Source organism: Gymnoscopelus braueri, assembly GCF_963280865.1.
Source record: "Gymnoscopelus braueri genome assembly, chromosome: 17".
Taxonomy (NCBI): domain Eukaryota; kingdom Metazoa; phylum Chordata; class Actinopteri; order Myctophiformes; family Myctophidae; genus Gymnoscopelus; species Gymnoscopelus braueri.
The window spans coordinates 1,757,159-1,779,783 of NC_137617.1; the positions used below are offsets into that span (position 1 = coordinate 1,757,159).

Here is a 22,625-nt window from a genome sequence, read left to right on the forward strand (position 1 = left end):
ACAATCATCATCTTCTTCATCCTCGATTTCTGCATCAAGTTGAATCCTAGATGATTTTGCTTTAGCTGATTTCGAACCGAAAAAATCACTGATTCTTTTTTGCGCCATATCGAGTCTCCTCTCCTCTCTGTCAACTACAGCAACAACAATCAACATCCGTTGCGCTTTCCGTACTGAGTGATTGATCCGGTCCGATCCGGCAGGTGACCAGGTCAGGTGACCATGTGATTACGTTTTTCAACATCTATTTTATTCCCCAAAGTTGAATACATTATTGTTTTAATATATGTGTGTATATATATATATAATATATATATATGTAAATATTTTTTAATGGGATTATTTTTTTTTTGAAGATAAAAAAAATAAATTAATTTTTTTTCCCCCCTCCCCACGACAGGGGGTGCTGCAGCACCCTCAGCACCCCACTTCCCGCGTCCCTGTAGCAGTGTGTCGTAGCCATTAGCACTTGGACTGACCTAGATAGCAGTGTACACACAATATCTACATATAAACATAACTAGGCAATAGGCATACATGTAAGGTACAATCTATCACCAGAATATTAACTTCTTGCATATCTTTATTAACAAACTAAATACAGCATGATCTTGGCCTCCTGGTGTATTTTTTTAACCTGCAGGGGGAGCTATAATATCAACATTCCAAGCAGGACTGAGAGGAGAGATTGTAAAACAGCTTTATAGATAAATAAATGCTGAACCCTCCTCACTGATAAGAGCTGCAGGACAGTACTATCAATGACCTGTTCCTACTATCTCCTCTGATGAATGATTCATGATATAGCATTCATATTCTGGCCATGTCATAGAAGGCGAACGGCCAAGAATGGGCAAACATTTGGCTGATATAGCAGATCTACAAAATCTTGTGAAGTATATTATGTCAAATCATATAAGATTACCCAGTATGCCCTGGGGCGTGTTAAGTTCAAGGCCACTTTGCTGCATGTAGGCAGGGATATCAATAATAGTAAAGGAACACATCAAAAAAAGCATTAATTGCCTTGATAAGTCTTTATTGAACCCAGTGGGGAATTCAGGTTAAACTCAATTACAACCAAGAGATTCAAATATAAAATATAAGTCCAAATAAATGTAGTAGACTTAATAGTCGACTAGCCTACCTACAGTAGCCCTCAGGACTTGGGACTGACTGGGATAGCTTAGTGTGTAAACTATTTCAAAATAAAAACGTTTAGGCGTAAGTATAAGAAACAAAGTATCACCAGAATACAAACAAACTGTATATTTATACATCAAAGAACAAAACAATACTGGGTGCTCTTGAATAGAGTATGTGATAACTTCAAAAGTCAATATATACGGTAGATGTCTTGAAGACATTGGTCTTTGCTGTAATATACTGATCTAATTAGGCCTCCTGGCCATTATGTGTGTATACAGTATAAGGAGGACTGAACCTAAAGGTTAAATAATCCCTCCAGCAATGCCCTGAGGAAGACCCACACAAGTCAAAAATTGCCGATCTTATAGATGGGTTTCCGCGCGACGTCATCACAGAGCAGAGCGCGCAATCTGCGCATGCTTGGGGTAGAACGAACCGGAAGCGCCCTTCACTCTGTTGTTTTGTTCGGGATTTAGATAGGCATAATGCTGCTATTATAGGCATAATGCTGTTATTATAGGCATAATGCTGCTATTATATACAAACAGATCCAACTTCCGACAAATCATTTTTATTGAGTAAAGAAGATATTACAAACTGCATAATTTAATCTACTTTCATTAAACCCGGTGAAGACCATTTCTTTTATGAATGTACAATGGCCAGAGCTGCTGCGGGTAATAGCGCCCTCTACAGGCTCGTCCCTCCACTGCGCGCGCATCATCCTCTCATGTTTACAAACAGGAAACCCATCTATATGGCTCTCAATGTTTTTTATTTTGTTAAATTATGCCCTAAAGATATGACATGCTTTTTAACTGCATCTCTGGCTCATTGTACCTGGAAGTTATGCTGAGGGCTTCTCTGTCTCCATATATCTATAGTACATGTACAGACTGTCAACAGTGGATGTGAGGCTGAAATATGTACAGTGTCAGCCAGCCTACATAGTAGGTATATGGATCATATATTATGTACACTCAATAAACAGTGAATATAATGAACAATATACAATCTATTAACAGTGAAACATGAAGAGCAGTTAACCTAAGCAGGCTGATACTTTAGTGTACATCCAGTAGTCTATGAGCACATGTACCAGGGAAGACATGGCTCATTAATGCAAAAAAAGTAGATAAAAAAAAAAAAAAAAAAAAAGTACAGTAAGTGATATTGTATTTGTTAAATAGCTCTACATTCACTGCTATAGAGTCAGAGTGTTTGTTCAGTAACCCTAACCCAGCTCTTTAGTAAACAGAAAATGCATTTCCAGGTCTAAACCAATTTCATCCAATTAGGAGAGAACTCACTCAGGATTGGCAAGAATGGCAACCCACCTGTAAATGTATTTTCTGTTTATTAACTCATTGAGTGCCATTAACGTGTTTCACGTGTTTTACCGCTATGGTGCAACGTGCCATTAACGTGTTTCACGTGTTTTTGAAAAAAAAAAAAAAAAAAAAAAAAAGAGATATCATTATCTGAAGATTTGCATCTCCATCCACTCCTTGTTTAACTTATGACTGAAAAAGGCTGTATCTCGCTTCCTAAGCACTTTTTTTAAACTTATAAATAAATAAATAATCAAAATCGTACTGGCCAGAAACAGCCAGAAATAATTCGGGCACTCAATGAGTTAAAGAGCTGGAGAGACAGGGAACAAACACTATAGCAATGGTTACAAGCAGAATATAGTGTGTTATCATTGTAACACAACGTTTTTTGTTTTAACCAAAAAATATCACCTATCCTACCTAATATTCATCCTCATCATATTCATCTTCATCAACTATGGGTGTACGATCATTCCTCAGCTTGAGAGGTAGGCGGTACATACAGGTATCATTATTACCGCAATCATCAGGCATCTGTCCCACAGTTTCCCACATGTCCGTCTGGTCACAGTAGTGCTCGATGCTCTGGAGAGGCCTACATGAACAGAGACCAATAGCCATGAGAAAAATGTCTGGTGTGGTAAAGAACACATCTATCCCCCTGCATTCATGAAGCAGTAGTGTCTTACCTGGCGCCCTCCTGAAGCCCTCCTAGAACATAGATCTTTCCATCTAACACAATAACACCAAGGTGGTAGCGTCGCTCTTGCATGGAGGCACACATGGTCCACAGGTTGGTCTTGGGGTTGAAGCACTCTACCGTTTTTTCAATGATCGGAAATTGCCCGCCGATCTTCTTCCGGCCACCTATAGATAAAGAGTTAAGATAGTGACTATTAGTGGACTACTCTAGTATGTGCCAAAAACTAATCAAGTTGAAGTGAGTTCATTCTGGAACTAAGATCATTTAGACCCCCAGGATTCAACAATCGCGGAAATTACAGCAGATTTCTTGGCCGTCCGTAGAATTCTTGGCAGTCCGCGGAATACAGTCACGAGTGCATTTTCGTGGAGCTGCCGGTGGCGGAGTGGCGCGTTAGTATTATTACTACTTTATTATATTACAAGGATTTGTACATGGTGAGGACACCTCGTAGGACTTTTTCTTCACAGGGCCCTGGGGGACTAGTTTGACTGACGGACCGGTCCTTCATTTTAAATAATTCTACTGAATCTGAATAATGTGTGTCATGACAATGCTAATGCAGAAGAGAATAAATATTATACCCATACTGGGTATCCTCTAAAATGTAGTTACTATGGTCAGGGTTTGGATGACAATATAGCCTTTGCAACATAAAAATATACAAAAATTTAAAAATATATATATTCAAAAAAATGTTTTAGATTTTTATCCTCAAAAACGATTCGATTATTCTGATCCATCCCTAATTACAATTAATTTGATCTATTACATAAAGGATTTTACTTGATTATTAAAACAAAATTTTTGCTTGATAACTGGTGATTTTAGGTTGTTTTTTTATGTCCGCGGAATAATAACTATCAAGTCTCGGAATCAAGGATTGTTCTCCACAGAATCAGTATTGCTCTCTGCGGAATCAAGATTTTTTTTCCTGCGAAATCCTGGGGGGACTAATTGAAAGTAACTGTGGAAGCTACTCAGTATTTTCACATTTACTTATTGTCTTTATTTATTTGATTTGTTTTGTAGAATTAGTTTGATTGCAACAGTATTATTTCAGTAAAATTGTTGTTCCAGCTAAAATGCTTTTATTTTGAAGGTATTGGGCGATTGGGGTGCACAGGTGAATAGTCAGACACAGAATTCAGATTGGCACTGGGAAGGTGCACACTTTTTTACCAGCTTCAGGGTCAGATTCGAGCAAACATTTTGACCATCTTTTTTGCTTGTATTGTTCATCGGGAGAGCTGAATAAATGACACAAAAATTCACTGTCTGACTGGACAATGGACTCATTCCTGATCTGCATAAGATTCGCTATACCTGGTGCCAAAGTGGCCTTTTGGAGTTGTATTGTTGTTGACAAATAGCCACTACAGTAACTAAATACATTTACTCCAATCCGCCAATCACATGGCAGCAATTAAATACATTTAGGCATGCACAAACGGTCAAGATGGTCTGCTGCAGTTCAAACCAGGCATCAGAATGGGGAAGAATTTTAAGTAACTTTGAATGTGGCCTGAACCGTTGACTCAAGGCAGGATGTATCCATTCCTTCAAGTTGCAGATGCCAAATTCTGACTCATCAGACCAGGCAACATTTTTCCAATCTTCTATTGTCCAATTGTGGTGAGACTGTGTGAATTGTAGCCTCGGTTTCCTGTTCTTAGCTGACAGGAGTGGCACGCTGTGTGGTTTTCTGCTTCTGTAGCCCATCTGCCTCAAGGTTTGACTTGTTGTCCGTTCAGAGATGCACTTCTGTATACCTTGGTTGTAAGTTATAACAAGTGGTCGAGTTACCGTTGCATTTCTATCAGCTCGAACCAGTCTGGCCATTCTCCTCTGACCTCTGGCATCAAAAAGACATTTTCACTGCTGCTCACTAGATAAGTTTTTTATTTTTTGCATTATTCTCTGTACATCTTAGAGATGGTTGTGGGTAATCTGCGCAAAAATCCTTGTTGGTTCCTGTTTGGCAACAACCATGGCACGTCTAATGTCACTTAAATAAAATCTATATATATTTTTTTTGGGGGGGGGGGATTTTATGCCTTCATAGATAGGACAGTAGACTGACAGGAAACGGGGGGGAGAGACGGGGAGTGACACGCAACAAAGGTTGCCGGGATCGGGATTCGAACCCGCGACACGCTGCCAGGCTGCCATTGCAGCCTAGGGTGCCTGGACCCCCATGCTGCGGCCCAGGCCTTTCTTCCCCATTCTGATGCTTGGCATTGAGTTGCTGCCATGTAACTTCGGAATTGCCAATGGTGAAGTTGTAGTAAACTATCACGGCCATACGCACAGCACAGACTGCAAATGCATCTCAAAAGAACAACCCCCCGCAATGATGTATGAATCATATAAACCCCTCGCATAACCTGTCTGCAATTTGCAACTGGTCCTAGACAAGCTAGTTGGTGTCTAAGCTTGACACCAGAAATGTACTTCTTCCACCACTAAGAGCGTTTAAGAACAGGTATGATACCTATAACGTATATCTTTCCATTCAGAGTGCAGACAGCTGGACAATCACGTGGAATCTGCATAGGAGTGACGTCTGTCCATACGGATGTTTCAGGGTTGTACTTGGCCACCTGGGGTGTATGTGGCTTTAAAGGAGTTCCTAGGGACAAAAAGGACACACACACACACAACACACACACACACACACACACACACACACACACACACACACACACACACACACACACACACACACACACACACACACACACACACACACACACACACACACACACACACACACACACACACACACACACACACACACACACACACACACACACACACGCGTTGCAAATGTATCTCAAATCTGCACCTACTACATTAATGGTGGTAGTTACAACGGGTATGGTAGTTAAGATGTTACCACACACAAATGTGTAATACAATCCAAGTCTTCAGTTAACCATTATGCTTGACATACATTACATAAAAAAAACATGACTTCATGAAACTGTTCCATACCAATAAAATAGAGCAGTCCATCTAGAGACACCACAGCACGGCTGTCACAATTGTGATAAGCTGCCACACCCACAGATTCCATGAGCTGCCAAGTGTTGGTGTTGGGGTCGTAGCGCTCCATTGAGTCTTTAATCTTCTCACCCCCATGGCCACTCACTGCAAACACATATCCATCCAGCATCACCAGTCCTATGTTGGGTTGTGCATGGAAAAAATATATAAATAAACCTGATCTTTAGAAGTGGCCATAGGCACTATGCAGCCTCTCATTCAACTTGAATTTCAAATAGTAATACATATTTCAAATAGTAATTACACACACACACACACACACACTTAGTACTAATATATTTTGGAAATCATGTTTGAAGAGCTAAATCCCCTTGCCCTCAACTTTTCCTACACTCAATGCTGTGATGTCAGGAGTGGAAGTAGTATTACCTTACTGCTACTTCACCTCACCACTCCACTAATACAGAGACATTTACCGTATATCATTGAATTACATAAAATGTTATATTTAACAGTAGAAAGGAAGCCTTCAGAGCATTGTGAATACAGCTAGTCTTTAATGCTCATGTACCCTCAGCTACAGTTACAGTATACTCTACAGTTTGATCTGATCCATTATGATACCTGTAAAGCCACCTTTTCAGTACATCTAAATCATTCCCATATAAAGGCGGTTACACACCGGCGATTATGCGAATATACGCAAAATTCGGACTCGTTCCGAATAATTAAAAGACGCTTTTTCGCTTCGCTTTTTCCCTTTTTCGCTCCATGTAAGCTTGCATTGACTTTATAAGGTTTTTAAAAAAAACATATTATTTGCATGAAAAAAAATCACCCCGGTGTGTAAGGACCTTTATTATGGTAAAAAAAATATATATTGTTTAGATATTTTGAAACTCTTTCACTGCCAGAGTAAATACATAAATGAATCGCCCACTGCCAGCGATTTTTGGTTTTCCTTACCTTTTCAACTAGTCACAGAATATTTATATCGAGTATGATCGATCCCCCGGCGGTTGCTAAATACGGAGGGTTTCAATGTGCTTCCGCAAGAAGAAAAGAAAGTCATCGTGACCCCCTGTGCGCTTGTTACAGGCCGTTGAATATAGCATATCTCTTCAAAATGCAGGGAGAAAAAAAGAAGAAAAGAGATATTTCGATCAAGTGATCTCCTGGATCTGTATGACTTTAGGATGAAAATGGTCACTCGTGTGTTATAGAGAACAGAACCATCTGTTGGAAAACCACTGAAAGTGAAAAAGTCGTAAAAGTCGTCTTTGGCAGTCAGGGCTATGGAAAAAAAGTTGTAAAATCGTCCTTGGCAGTGAATGAGTTAAATAATGTAGATGTCCCTTATCTGTTGCCCTACCTTTAACCACTTACAACCAATGTTATACTTCAGCTATTCAAAAATAGCCAATCTTTTCTAAAAACACCTTCAAAAAGCTTTTTATTTCAATATTTTGCTATAATATTTAAAGAAATGTTGATATAATCAAAAGCGGGACACCAGGGTATATGTGGTTAAATTGAATGTCACGGTTTGACAATCTTACTGAAGTCAGAGCGTGGCACATTCATGGGCGCCATCTCCAACCAGGAGTTATGGTGAACATCATAGCGCCACATCGCTCTACTGTCTCTATAGGCTGTTTCATGGCCTCCGGCCAAATACAGAATAGAGCCTATGGTGGAAGAAGAGCAGATTTAAACCAATGAGATATGCCTTGTTACATAAATAAAGATTTTAATTTTAATACACAACTTGAAATATCATCATATAACTTCCATCTTCTTCATCTCTATATTATTGTAATAGTTTACTTATCAAGCCAAAATAAATCATGAAAATTCACCAACATAGTTCCAGTGTGTCTACTGCCTGTGAATCATAATTATGAGCATGCTCATCACTGGCTGTAGTGGTTTGGGATTTTGTCCAACAACACATATTATTTATGTTTACGATGGCCGTAAAGCCAGCTTCCACCAAATGTATGGAGCCCAAATAAACTTAGATTTCCAAAAATATTGATATCAATTATTTTAATAAATACCCTTTGTTTTGCAGTTTTCAAATCAGTTTTTTCACAAAATCAAACGTTTCATGGTCATGAATTAGCAGGATCCTGGATGGCTTGATTCTAGGCTTAAATATAGTATATCTCTGCTGTCCGGCAGAAACCAGCTAACCCCAAAATGTTCGTTTTTCAGGAAATGACAAAAACAAAACAAAAAGTGGAGTTAGGAGGTTTTGTTCATCATTGATAAGAACAGCTAAATGGACCTCCAAGCTCTCAATGAGGTTGGAGGCCAAAATAGGGTGGAGCCTGGAGTCAGCAAACCCTTTGGTTTGAGGATCCAATGGAGTTAGCTGGTTTTGTCAAAAGCACTTTTTAATATTTTTATTGTTTAATAAAACAATTAAAAATGTGTGTTTTAATCAACACACAGATGTAAAGGGTGTTCAATAGCACTGATTTATGGAAAAAATGCAAAAGCGGAAAAATTGAGTTTGCTGGTTTCTACTGGACAGCAACGACAAATAAATATTATTTCACAGAATCAAATGATTTATGGTCATGATTCACCAGGACCCTGGATGGCTTGATTATAGGCTTAAATTAATTTATAAAAATATTTTTGGAAATCTCTATGGGAAAAATTAATGGGGTCTGGATCGATGGAACCAGAAAATGGCCGCCACTGCTATGCCCTATACTGTACTATTGATAAATATAGCAACGCTAGCTAACCTATGATTACTGTTGCCAATTACTCCCAAGTTGCTTAACATACCTTTAAACTGGTAGTTTTAATGGCTTGATAAATGAACCATCACACTAATACACCCAAGCACTGCTCTCTCCTTGTCATCTTTGTGATAGATGATATAGCTATGCTACGCAGATTATTGTGATATCGCTGTTCACTTTTGTTTTAGAATTGTTTTTGCTTGCCGAAATTTAAAACAAATATGATTTAGATAGCACGTGTTCTAGACCGATTTGATGTTTACCTGGTATCCAAGTTGCCTTTAAGGACTACATTGTTTACCCTGTTTGTTGACTAGGCATGATGACATTTACTCTGATTTCACAGTTGTACAGTAAGTTGTTCTGGATAAAAGCTTCAAAATGCTTAAATTGCCTTTCCAGCTCAACATTGCTACAGATAGATTCAGAGGCCAGAGTAGGACTCATTAAAAGTTAATTGACTATGACGGTAATCCTCACCTGACATAACCACAGCATGCCCCTCTACTTTCAAGGGCAGACGTCCCAGAGTTCTCCACTGATTGGTCAGAGGATCAAAGCTCTCAACTTTGGGAAACTTCTTCTTGGTCTCTCTTCCCACCGTTACAAGCACTTCAACAAGCAGGGGAGAAGGAGCAGGTCAGACAGTAGATTGAAGAGTTCAAGGAGAAACCACATTTATTTAATGAAAAGGGACCATCTAACAGGCATGCTTCTGACCTTAGGATACGGTAGATGTTGAGTGTCACCTTTTTTTTTTTCTTAAATGTTTTATCCCGCGATTTTTGTAACCCATTTTTTTCACCCGGTGCCAATTTCCTAAGTGATCCTGGGCGCTACACCAGCCCTACACCAGCACTACACCAGTCCCCCACAGTAGGGAGGCCAGGGCCGAGCTCATGCTTCCTTCAGGCATGAGAGCCAACTGACCTTCTTGTCACCTGACAGGGGGGAGTTTCCCTGGTTGGACGTAGCGCGTGGAAGGAACACGTTATTCCAACCAGTTCCCTTCCCCTCCATCAGGCGCCCCGGCTGTCATGGGGGAGGCAGTATAGTGACCAGGATTACTACATGTTTTTGTGAGGGTATTAACTACCCTAGGAGACACGGGGAGAACATGCAAACTCCACACAGAGTAGGCCCTTTCGCCAACCCCACCTAGGGTATGGGCGCTGATGACGCGGAGGAGAAGACACGCCCCCAGCGCCCACAGCGTCCCCCGGCGGGAATCGAACCCAGAACCTTCTAGCTGTGAGGCGACAGCGCTACCGACTGCGCCACCGTGCCTCCGAGTGTCACCTTTTAACCACCCAAATAGCAAAAGCAGCAGCAGATGCAGATACAAGCTCACAATATGTCACAATGAAACATATTGTGAGCTTGTAGATCTGCTATTTTTGCTATTAGTAATGACAAAATAAACTCCTCAAAAAAGGTTCTGAAACTTAACTTTGGTCGATTATTTCTCCCCTTCAATAATACCAATTGGTATTGTATTTTATAGTTATCATTGATTAGTCACCTTTACAGCAAGGTATAACTTGTAAGGATTGTGCAATCGTGGAATGAGCAACACAGCTAAACGTGTAGGTAGTGCCCCCCACCCAAATTTGCCAAAATCCCTCACTATACTCTGTTGGTAATTGCCACAGAGTGGCAGCATTATTTGGGACCATTTCCAAACTTAGGACCAAATTTGTGAGACTGGTCAAAGCAAACCGCGAAGTGGTCCCAAGAAGTCTGGTTCCTCACCCTTGCCTCACTGAGGAAACATAGGCAATCTAACAGAGATTTACAGGCAGGATTTGCACAACGGTAGTTACGGTACCAGAGACATGTCTGTCAAAGTTGCAGGACCCATACTTAGGTGCCACACTTGATGCACACACCTGCCAGCAGGTGTCACAGTACAGTCACAGTACAGTCTATATATTAGTGGAATGCTATAACCAAATTACCAGCCACTGAATTAATTCAGGAGATTTTTTTATAAATTGTGACATCTATAAAAGTACAATAATGTCAATTAAGGTTGAATTGTACAATTGAAATAATGATATCATGATGCAATAACCATTAAGAACACTGAATGGCAAACTAAAGTCATATTTGTATTGGCAGATATGGAGGCATTTCAGAGTCAACCAGCATGCATGTGTTCAGCATGGTACCTGCGGTCCTGCGTGGGCGTGCTGTGTTGCTGTAGGGCCGCTCCTTGGCCTCAGAGATGAACCTCTGGCAGCCCTGGTGTTCTTTCACCACATCCAGACACTCAACCACAGTGTGGAGGTAGGAGGGACTGATGAGAGGCAGACGGATTTGCTCCAACACCTTAAAGAACACACAGAACACTCATTATTTACTGGTCCAACTGGATATTGGGGGAACAACATAATAATGATCATGCATATTATCAGCAAGTACCATAATTAGATGCCAAGCATGGATAGAAAACATCTATAGGAAGAGACAAGAAAGACAAGAAAGGACCTTTTCAAAGCTCAGCCTGTGGGTAGGACACTTGTCTAACCACAACATGGCGGCCTCAAACACAATGTCCTCCTTGGGCGCACGGAGATGGTCACTGGCAAGAATCTCTGTCACTCTTTCCACAGAGAGAGAGAGAAACTCTTCCTATTGGTAGGGGAAAAAATAAGTAGATTTTAGATAGTAGTTATTTATTTATTTTAGATAGATGAAAACCCTAGTCCCATACTTTATACTGAAGTAACCTTTTCTCCTCTGAAGTGCTCACTGATAATGTTAGTGAAATGACACATGTGACTAACTTTTTAATATATATCCATTCTGTAGAAAAGGCCTATCAGCGTCGTCGCTCATCGTTCTGTGATTGACAGCGAAAGTTGGCCAATCAGGTGGCGAGTTCTACTCTCTTTTAAACTTCAAAACGCTCTCAAACTTCTATTTTGAGGCACGGAATTTACTTTTAAGATATCGTTTGGATAGAATTTAGTTGTTTAACTTCATATATGTGGTCAACTAATCATGACAGAGACTATTTTTTTTTTTTAAATCAGAGAACCGGCAGGGGCGGGCAGTGACACGCATGTATCCGAATAAGGCAATCTATTTTGGGCATGGCCGTCTCAAAAGTCCCATTGCGTCACATTAGTCTGGAGGTGGTAAAAATGCACTGGCTGAAGGGGAACACTGCTGATTGGCTGAAGGGGTTGTCAGTCAACGGTATAGAGCATCGCAGTTCCCGCCCCCTCCGGGTGCCGGAAGAAAAAACTCAATGCATTTTTCCCATTGACATTTCCAAACATATTTATATCTATTAATTTAAGCCTCGAATCAAGCCATCATGACATGACATGAATCATGACCATAAAACGTTTGATTCTGTGATTTATTTATTTTTAAAAGGCAAAACAAGGGTATTTATTAAATATAGTATATCATATAATTAAATATAAAATAAAATAAAATCACAGAAAAAAAACGTTTTATGGTCATGATTCATGTCAAGTCATGATGGCTTGATTCGAGGCTTAAATTAATAGATATAAATATTTTTGCAAATGTCAATGGGAAAAGTGCATTGAGTTTTTTCTTCCGGCACCAGGAAAAACCAGGAAGTGGGCGGGAACTGCGATGCTCTATTACTACCGGCCAACTCCAGCCCACAGCCAAATTGCCGAATGGACGATCATGCCAGACTCACAACTGAAATAAATTACAAATGAGATTTCCGGAGGGAGGGTTTACCAGGCTAGTCGACTGTTGACACTGATTGCCAAGCTAAAGTAACCAAGTGCCCATTATTCTGAAATAGCTGATCAAATCTCACAGGATTTAAGAGACATTCCTAACGTCAATACTGAGTATTGAGTCGTTTGTTTTGAGTCTGCTCCAAACTAGAGTGTGTTGTGTGCGTCAATGACCATGTACTGTGTGTAAGTTCATTGTTGACGTTATTATTATGTATGTAACTAAAACATGCTCATAAAGTTTGTAAAGTGCTACCTAAGCTAATACCTGTTGCTAATATCTATTGTCTGAATTACCTCCATGCTTGTCAGTAATGGCTGACGTTCAGGGATGATTATAGTTGGGCTAATTTATACACGGTCACTCTCACACAAGTCTTTAATATGTTGGTTATTAAGAATAACTACTGCATATGAGTTTATTGCATGTTATTTGTCAAGTCATGCTAATGCATTCTGCCTAATTCAAGCTACAGTATTTCGTCACAGTTGGGTTATGACTGGTTGATTGGATATACAACCACTATTCTAAACTCTAAACTGTGAAATGTATCATATTTGGTATTGTATCTCTCCAGCTGGATGACACCATTTGACTGGTTTGATGTGTAATTAATGGTGTATTGTACTTTTATGAATGCACTTATTTGTCTCTATATTCTGTTTATTCACAAAAAACCACACACACACACACGTGTATTGTTGAACTGTCACTCCATGTCTGTGACTGCAAAAGGGAGTAAAAGTAGAAGGAGAAAACCCAGCATCAAGCCTCTCTCTCTTCTTTAATATCTGGAATAAGGGTCCTTTAAGCGGTGTTCTGGCCGACACACCAACGTGAACAATAGCAATCAGCACCCCAAAATCAGCATAGCTGCATTTCTTTCACTACACATTCACTGGCCAATGATTGAATGTTTCTACCCGGGCCTGGGTCAGTTATGGTGGTGACATATTAAATAATAGTAATAAAGTAATAGGAGAAAAAAGCAAACAGACAAACAACTTGGTTAATGTATGATCCCTCAATCACTAACCTGCTGGTAGACCTCAATGAAGTTTTCCAGAATGTAATCCATGCTGGGTTTCTTCAGCATTTCACAGGGGTGGTCGTCAGAACAGCTATAAATCCCTACACAGTTATTTACATCTATGTGACGCATCATGTAGTCACAGCAGGCCTCTCTAACAGATGTGACATCCAACAAGTCTGATGCAGCTAGCAGGGCCTAGACCAGATGAACAAAATGTCTTTATCAAGCACTGATGTTATGTAGGATAAACAATGAAGGTTTACGATGACAATACATTACCTGCACATTTGCAGTGGAGATGGACACCTTTGAAGTGTAGGCATAGTTCACCATCAAACCAATAATCTGAGGTTCCACTCCACTCATGGTCACCCTTTCCTGTGTGGACTCCTTCATACCAGATGTAAACATGGCCTGTGCAGGTTGGAAAGGTGAATGGTTGGCTTAGCGTGCTCATGGTTTAGGCTTTTCTTATTTTACATTGTTAATTGATTACTGCATTGGATATAGGCAGAGTTGGATGTCTAACCACACCCCTTAAAGGGCCACTACACCCATTTAACATATCTCCATATATTTGCTCCTCACTAAGGCCTATTAAAAGATGGTACCATTTTTATCTATTAGGTTAGTGTCTCAGAGGAGGGCTGTGGACAGTTCAGAAACCAGGCTACCATTGATATCATCAATATGCAGGTTTGGTCATTTCAAACCGTGTTTATTTTTTATTCACGCAAGAACAATGGCTTCTATTTCAGCATGGCAACTTTACAGGGAGAGAAAGGCTGCATTTTCTATTAGCTTGGAGTCCCAATTGATGAGACACAGAGTGAGTAGACAGAAATGGTGCCATTTTATAATGAGCATAAGTGAGAACCAATCATATGAAGATGGGTTGAAAATGGGTGGACCTTTAACAACAGCAGGTCAATAAATGTGTGTATTTACCTCAAAGTAAGAGCTAAAGGAAGCCAGTACAGAACGATGGCAGGGGAATTCCTGTCCCTCACAGCACAGTATCACATCACACAAGACACTGTTGAGCCGCAGTCTGTTTAGGCCCTCTAACACCTTGTAGGGATGGTCGGGTTCAGCAAACATCTCAGTCTTCAGTGAGGATAAAGGTACACTGGTGCTGTCCTCCTGAAATGCATCCAGAGCTGGTTTTATGAATCAGACAAATAAATAACTATTCATCTGTGAATAATGTTGCTGTGCTTCATGTGTCAACAGTCAACACACTGCAGCTTGTACACAACAATGCAGCCCACCCACCCAACAGCTATTTACACACACACACACACACACACACACACACACACACACACACACACACATTGTAAGAGTCCAGTCTCGTTCTCTTGGCAGCCTGTGGTGATTCGCTCTGGCAGGCAGCATCCAGGATGTTGTCAGCCATGGCTGAGGTGTGGTGGAGTGGGTCACGTCTGCAGAGAGAACACACAACATTATACATGTGGTTACACAGTCAAATCCTCACTGTTCATTTAACTCTGGTGCAAATTAAACATTGATGTAATGATCATGATTCACCTCTCTTCATTCATCTTTATTTTCCTTTTGTATCACCTGTCACCACCACAGTGATTTCAATTCAGGCTGAGTATAGTGAAATGGGGTTGTATTCAGCTGATGATGAAGATTGTTATTTAGTTACTGGGGCAGTTTGAATATTAGGATTCTCTCTCTGGTATATCAAATGTCGTTGTATTGTGGCATTAAACAACATGTCAGCCACATGTCCTAGACTCTTATCCCTCCTGGCTTCCAAGTTGTGGAATTAATGATACTGTATATGTCTGTTACTTTTTCACAACAAACCACAAATGTTAAGACTGTTATTTAAATAGCATGACATTTAAACTAGAACCTAGGTTTGATATTGTTTATCTGATATCCTAGTTTCTTTGCACTGTATTTATGTGAACATTTACCCTGTCGTTTCTTGACAAGGGTTCATGCCATTTACTCTAAAGCACAAGGTGACCACTAAGGTGCAGCAGAGAGCCTCTCATCATTGCTTGACCATAATAATTATTATGACAACCATTATGGTTATAATAACTACTAGACAGACTCCACACATCAACACACCTACAGTGGAAACCATGATGAAATACCCCAGCATACTGTACATTAATATTACAGTGCTATCTAATAGAATAATTAGACCACTATGAATGTAACATATACCAGCATTAATATTACATTGCGATCTACATCTAATAGAATAATAGACCACTATATACAATCACTGTAACATATACCAGCATTAATATTACAGTGGTATCAATCTATAGAAGAATACAGACTATAATATAGACATCACTGCAACATAGTACATACCAGCATTAATATGACAGTGCTATCTAATAGAATAATAGACTACTATGACTGTAACATACCAGCACTAATATTACAGCTCTATCTAATAGAATAATAGACCACTATATACAATAACTAACATATACCAGTATTAATAGTACAGTGCTATCTAATAGAATAATAGACCACTATACAGTATACAATCACTGTAACATATATTATAACATATAATATTAATGCTGGTACATACCAGCATTAATATTACAGCGCTATCTAATAGAATAATAGACTACTATGACTGTAAAATACCAGCACTAATATTACAGCTCTATCTGCACGTATAGAACACTGGTTCTCAACCTTTTCAGCCCCCCCCCCCCCCCCAGGAGTTAGTTGAGGCATTACATTTAGTTTGACTCGGTTCCACAGATAAATATTGTGAAAATAGACGATCTACAAGCTTATAACGAGGCATTGTGAGCTTGTAGATTAGCTATTTTCAAATGTTTGCATCTTTCTTATTATTTGACAATTTGCCCAATGTTTGACCAGTTTTTTGATTACTTTTGATGCAGTAAGTTTAGTCTTTTTTTCTTTTCTTTTTTTTTTAAAGTATTAAAAAGGTCATAAAAGTCCTTAAATTGACACTTCACTGTCACCTGGGGACCCCCCTAAAATCATGTGAGGACCCCCCTGAGGGTCCCGACCCACAGGTTGAGAACCACTGGTATAGAAGAATAAAGACTACATTTAGTTTACTTTATTCGGAAAAAAAATACATGCATAACTACAACAGGAGCCAACATAGAAATGTATCCTGAATCAGTCCTCTACAGCAACTTAGAAAACTAATTCTTGATGAATGCCAGTGACCTTTCACACCAGAATGTCTTCAACACAAACTAGGATTAATTTGAAACCTAATGGAAAACAATAAATGCAAACCTTGATGAAAAGCCAACAGAAAATGTATCTTTTAGCAAAAATCGAAGCCACCAAGTGTATGATGTGTACTGAATACATATGGTATATAAAAGTATATGCTACTACCCTCTTTGAACACTTTCTTTCAAAATGTGCAATACTTAATATGTTAATACTATATACCAGCCTCTGTAATCTTATCATGCACATTGTATTTTGTACATTCTAGTGTCTAGCTGTATTATTCTCTTTATATTTGAACAAATAATCAATTTGAAAATGTTTCTATTCTATTGATTTCAATGTAATCAACCAACCTAATACCAATACCTCATGTGGAAACAAATACAATGCTATTACTATTTGCTGCTATGCTAAAATATACTATTTTCAAATTAGTGTTTGCACTTTCTCCCTTTTTGGTCCCACATCTACATAAATGTTCAGATTTCAAATATAATGTGCTTAGCCAATGGCCACGGATGTTACAATTAAGAACGGCATCTCAGAAGTACTTGTATATTCCGTACTGTTCAATAAAAGGCATTTTTAATCCGATTGGTGCCAATTCGGTGGCCATTTTCTCATAGTTATGATGTATCGGAGTGCAATACACCTCCCAACCGATAGGGTCACGCAGTTGAATGCATACGGAGAAATGGCCACCAATCGGATTAAAATATGTTTTTATTGAACAATACGGAATATACGAGTACTTCTGAGGGCCCGTACATAATTGTAACATCGGTGGGCATGGGGAAAGCACTTTATATTTGAAATCTGAACGTTTGTGTAGATGTACGGACCAAAAATTGAGAAAGTGAGCAAATACTGTTTTGAAAAAAGTCCAAGACTTGTATCAAGGCTACATCAGCAGTACCCTGGTGACAAAATAATGAATGAGGGGGAAACGGATTCAAGCAGAGGTTGAGTGTTGTTGGTGACAGTCTAATATCAAACTGTGGTCTTAATTTGTCTTTGTTCCACCGTTCCTTTCTTCCACATCACCTATCACTTCCTCCAGGCAAAACACAATCTTCCTTTACTCACACGTGTATTTAGGTCTGGTCCATAGCGTTAGAAGTTCTCCTTAACGCTATGGTACTTTCGAGCCGTTCCCCCCACACTCGCGGTAGCGCAGGCGACGCAGCCTCTCGTCTTTGATAAAAATAAAACAATACACTTCACCTCTCATCAATACAAAGACTGTTTTAAGATGTTGAAAGCCTACTTTCCTTAGTGGGAAAACTCGGGCCCCCCGACGAACGTCTAAAATACACTTTTTGACCAGGAAAGAAAATAGTTCACCGGAAGGAAAACAATGTTTTAGTTACTCCACTGCGCCCCCTACAGATCTGGTCAATGGAATTTTTCTATTCACCAGATTTGTTTCTTCCGGTGAAATATCTTCTTTTCTGGCCAAAAGGTGTATTTTAGACGTGAGGTGGGGTACTCAGAGTGTTTCCACTGAGGAAAGTAGGCTTTCAGCATCTTCAAACCCTCTTTGTTTTGGTGAGCAGCGAAAGTGTATCCTTTATTTTGTTTTACTAAAGACGTGAGGCTGCGCAGCCTGCGCTACCGCGGGTCTGCGGGTAACGGCTGAACAGTAACATAGCGTTAAGGAGAACTCCTTCTAACGCTATTGACCAGAGCTAACATGTGTTTAGCTTCTCTTACAACGTTCTTACATCAGCTTCAATCCAACGTACAACTACGAACACGCGCTCACTCACAACACGCATAGAAATGATACAAACAGAACGTCAACAAACCACATACACATACCTCGTTGTCTGCGTATAAATCTAAAGGGAATGAATGAGTCCAACCAAGAGTCATAAAAGAACAGACAGCCGCACACACACGGCAACGAAATGAGTCCGTCAATAAATGTTAATGAAATAAACGATGTAAACTTAGAACAAACTAATTTTCCTCCCGCTGGTCCTCTTCAAAGAGGGGAGGCGTAAACAGTGTTGCCATATATTGTGAGAGAAATAAGCAACCAGGTCTATGAAAACAAGCCCAAAAGAAGCAACAGGAGAATTTAAAATCTATGCATTAAGCATCGCATCGGCTATTTGAAAATAGCCAATCTACGAGGCCACAACGCGTCACGAGCTTGTACATCTGCTACTTTCAAAAACTCTTGCAATGGAATATTTGGAATATCTTTTGAAACATTCTAACACAAATTATCCCTGGGGCTCAAAACACTTATTTATATATTTGAGAACCACTGGTTTAAATAATTCAAAACATTGGAAACAAGCCTAAATAAGCAAGTACAGTTTAGAAACAAGTCCCAAAAAAACGCAATAACCATTTTACAAGCAACTTTACAGAAAGAAAAATAAGTCGCTTATAATAAGCCAACATGGCAACATTGGGTGTAACCACTAACTGTGTCCCCCTCCTCCTCCTGACAACAACACACTACATAAATAGTTCCGGACACAAACGTAAATACTCTTCCCACACGGTGCTAACAAAACAAAGTCCAGTGAGTCAATACATCTTCAGTGGTGGAAAAAGTACTAAATGTTTTACTTATGTACTGTTAAAAGTATCAATACTGCAATGTAGAAAACTCTGTTACAAGTTAGACTAGGATCAAGTTGCTTTGCAAGTGGCTGATCCGGTATTGTGCGTGCAAATGACCGGATACAGTAGGCGGGCTCTAGACCGGATCACACTGGTTAATTCACAATAGAAACCAGAATTCCCACAGGTGCTGCGGAAAGCCTGCTGAAGCGAGGCTAGTGTAAGTAAAAGTCTGTCATTAAAAGTGTACTTTAAAAGTACAAAAGTATTGGTATAAAAATGTACTTAAAGTACCAGAGTAGAAAGTACTCATTATGCAGAAAGTCAATTTTCACAAGTATTTAAATGAATAAAATGTATAAAAAATCTTTGAAAATAACAGATCTAGTGCAATGCATTGTGAGCTTGGATTAGAGTAGATTGGCTCTTTTCAAATGGCCGGAGTGTTTATAGGGCTGAAGTGGTCAATGTATGTTTTGTAATAATAATCAAAATCTACAAATTAACTAGCATTTAAAGTTGTCAAATAATTGTAGTGGAGTAGTATAATATTTGCCTCTAAAATGTAGTGGAGTAGAAGAAGTACTGAAAATTGGAAATACTCCAGTAAAGTAAAAAATACCTCAAAATTGTACTTAAGTACAGTACTTGACGTAAATGTACTTAGTTACTTTACACCACTGTAAATACAAAAAAAAAAAAAAAAAAATTATGGCAGTTAAATCCCCTACATATTGGCATCAAAACAGGAAGGAACTAGTTTTGATTGATTGAATATTTTATTAGGCAAAAAATGTAAAACAGCACAGTTACATTTAAAATACTTTGTCTAACAGGTCCGTTCATAAAAGTCCTTGCGGACTTGTTTCCAATGAGGGCCTTGGTATTCAATTCATAGACATATATAGTGGCACCACAGTTCGAATATCATTACAAAAAAAAACAGCAAAACAAATAACACTATGTACAGCAACAAAAATAAAAAAAAGGGGGGGAAAAGATATGTACAAGAACAGGGGGGGGAGGTCGGCTGTCTAACGGGAAAATGGTACTACCTCCTCTTTTGGCCTCCTGGAAAGGAGGCTCTTTTAAATGAGCCCAGCGAACTGCATTTTTTGATGGATGGGGTTAGACTATTCCAATCCTGGGTGGCAGTGCTGTAGAAGGAGAATTTGCCCATGTTTGTTTTATGGGTGGGTGGTACCAAATTGTTGTTAACGCTCCCTCTGTGACTGTGGGTGTCGCTAACCTTTTGGAGGTATTTACTCAGATATGCGGGAATAGGGGGCATATCAGGCAAATTTGCATTTACAATTTTGAAGGCCAGTCCCATTTTTAGTTGTTTAACCCTGTCTTCCACCCTGAGCCAGCCTAGGCTGGCAAAATGGGTGGGAGAAAGGTGGGTCATGGGCCCCAATCCGAAGAGTAGCCGAATCAGTTTGTTTTGGGAGGTTTGAAGCTTAGTCTTCAGTGACACTGAGGTGTTGGAGTACCAGGAGGTGCAAGCATATAGTCAAAAAGTGGTTGAATCAGGGCCCCTGAGAGGGTCCTGAGGGCCTGAGGGTTGACAAAAGAGGAAACTCTGCCCATATATTTGGTTCTCTGGTTTACTCTTTTGACCACCTTTGTCGCCATGCTTTCACCTGTCAGGTATTTGTCAAGAACACAACCCAAATAGGTAATCTCTTCTTTGCTAGAGATAATTGTGTCATCGACTTTGACCTTGAAATCATTTACATCCATCTGTCTGAGGGAATGTTTGGTCCCAAAGAGAATGGATTCAGTTTTCCCAAGGTGTAGTGACAGTTTGTTATCGGTAAGCCAAGTACGGATTTTTGAGAGTTCGGAGCTGAGCGCCTCCTCAACTTGCAACTTGTCCTCTCCCGAGATGAGGAGTGCCGAGTCATCAGCGAACAGGAACAATTTTCAGTTACAGGCAGCATTCATGTCGTTAATGTATAGAAGGACAGTAACGGTCCTAGAATGCTGCCCTGAGGAACCCCACAGCTCACCGGGAGGGATGAGGACATGGTTCCGCTGATGTCAACCACTTGTTCTCTTCCCTCCAGGTAAGATCTCATCCACTAGGTCATCGATAAATGCAGCATACACAGTTTTGATTGATTTGATTGATTGATTTATTTCGAACACAGTTAAAAGACAAAAAGAAATACATAAAATAAACATAATACACTTAAAAATAAGAAATATTAAAATATTAAAGCAAATACATGTACTCTGGGGTGTTCGAAAAGGGCATAGGATGAAGTTGAAAACTTATCTAGTCCTATCCCTTATTGCATATTCAAATAATATTTAGAAATACAATTTCTAAAATCTATGTAAAATACTATGAAAACACGAAAACAGAAACAAAAACAGAACAAACAACAACAAAAAAAACAGCTTCTGGTGTTCATCTTCAGAGCTTAATACAATATCTTTCAATATATTGTTCTTATACATTTTTTGTATCGTACTGCAATTTTTCAATTCTTCGCCACTGGTTTTCCATAATTGAACCCCTCTAACTGTGATACAGTGAAGCTTTGAATTTGTTCTAACCTTTTTTCTTTTAAATATATACTTTCCTCTTAATTCATATTTACTATCCCTCCATTCAAACAACTTCTGGATACTGTTTGGCAATTGACTGTTTTTTATTTTGTACATGAGTTGGATGGTTTTGAAATCAACCAAGTCCTTAAATTTCAATGTGTTTAGTTTGATAAAGAGTGGGTTTGTTGGTTCTCTATAATCAGCTTTGTTAACTATCCTTATTGCCTTAGTTAATTGAAGTGTTGATGTAATAGACAATGCGAACGTATTAATTAAATAAAACAAATTGCAACCCGTTAAAGTATTCAATCAAATGGACTCTGTGTATCAGAGGGAATTCGGCGTTGCATGTCTTTTTATAGCCTGCAGGGAGAGCTATAATACCAACTTTAAAGCAGGGCTGAGGGGAGCTTTTGTAAAACAGTGAACTGACTGAGCTGCAGGACAGTAGTGGACTTGTTCAGTGGTGTAAAGTAACTAAGTATATTTACTCAAGTACTGTACTTAAGTACAATTTGAGGTATTTTTTTTTACTT

The 22,625-nt window shown here is 39.3% G+C and overlaps 1 protein-coding gene across 1 annotated transcript; it reads right to left on the minus strand.

Moving 5' to 3' along the window:
* Positions 1-1,058: 1,058 nt before the first annotated feature.
* Positions 1,059-18,893, minus strand: LOC308104811 (kelch-like protein 23). The gene is made up of 13 exons (XM_080455340.1): positions 18,772-18,893; positions 15,056-15,164; positions 14,668-14,862; positions 13,999-14,133; positions 13,723-13,914; positions 11,445-11,588; positions 11,126-11,285; positions 9,435-9,566; positions 7,755-7,883; positions 6,184-6,372; positions 5,681-5,818; positions 3,173-3,350; positions 1,059-3,078 (listed from the first exon to the last, which is right to left on the minus strand). The coding sequence occupies exons 2-13, from the start codon at positions 15,134-15,136 to the stop codon at positions 2,904-2,906; spliced, it is 1,848 nt and encodes a 615-aa protein (XP_080311466.1). The 5' UTR covers positions 15,137-15,164; positions 18,772-18,893; the 3' UTR covers positions 1,059-2,903.
* Between the last annotated feature and the right edge of the window lie 3,732 nt (positions 18,894-22,625).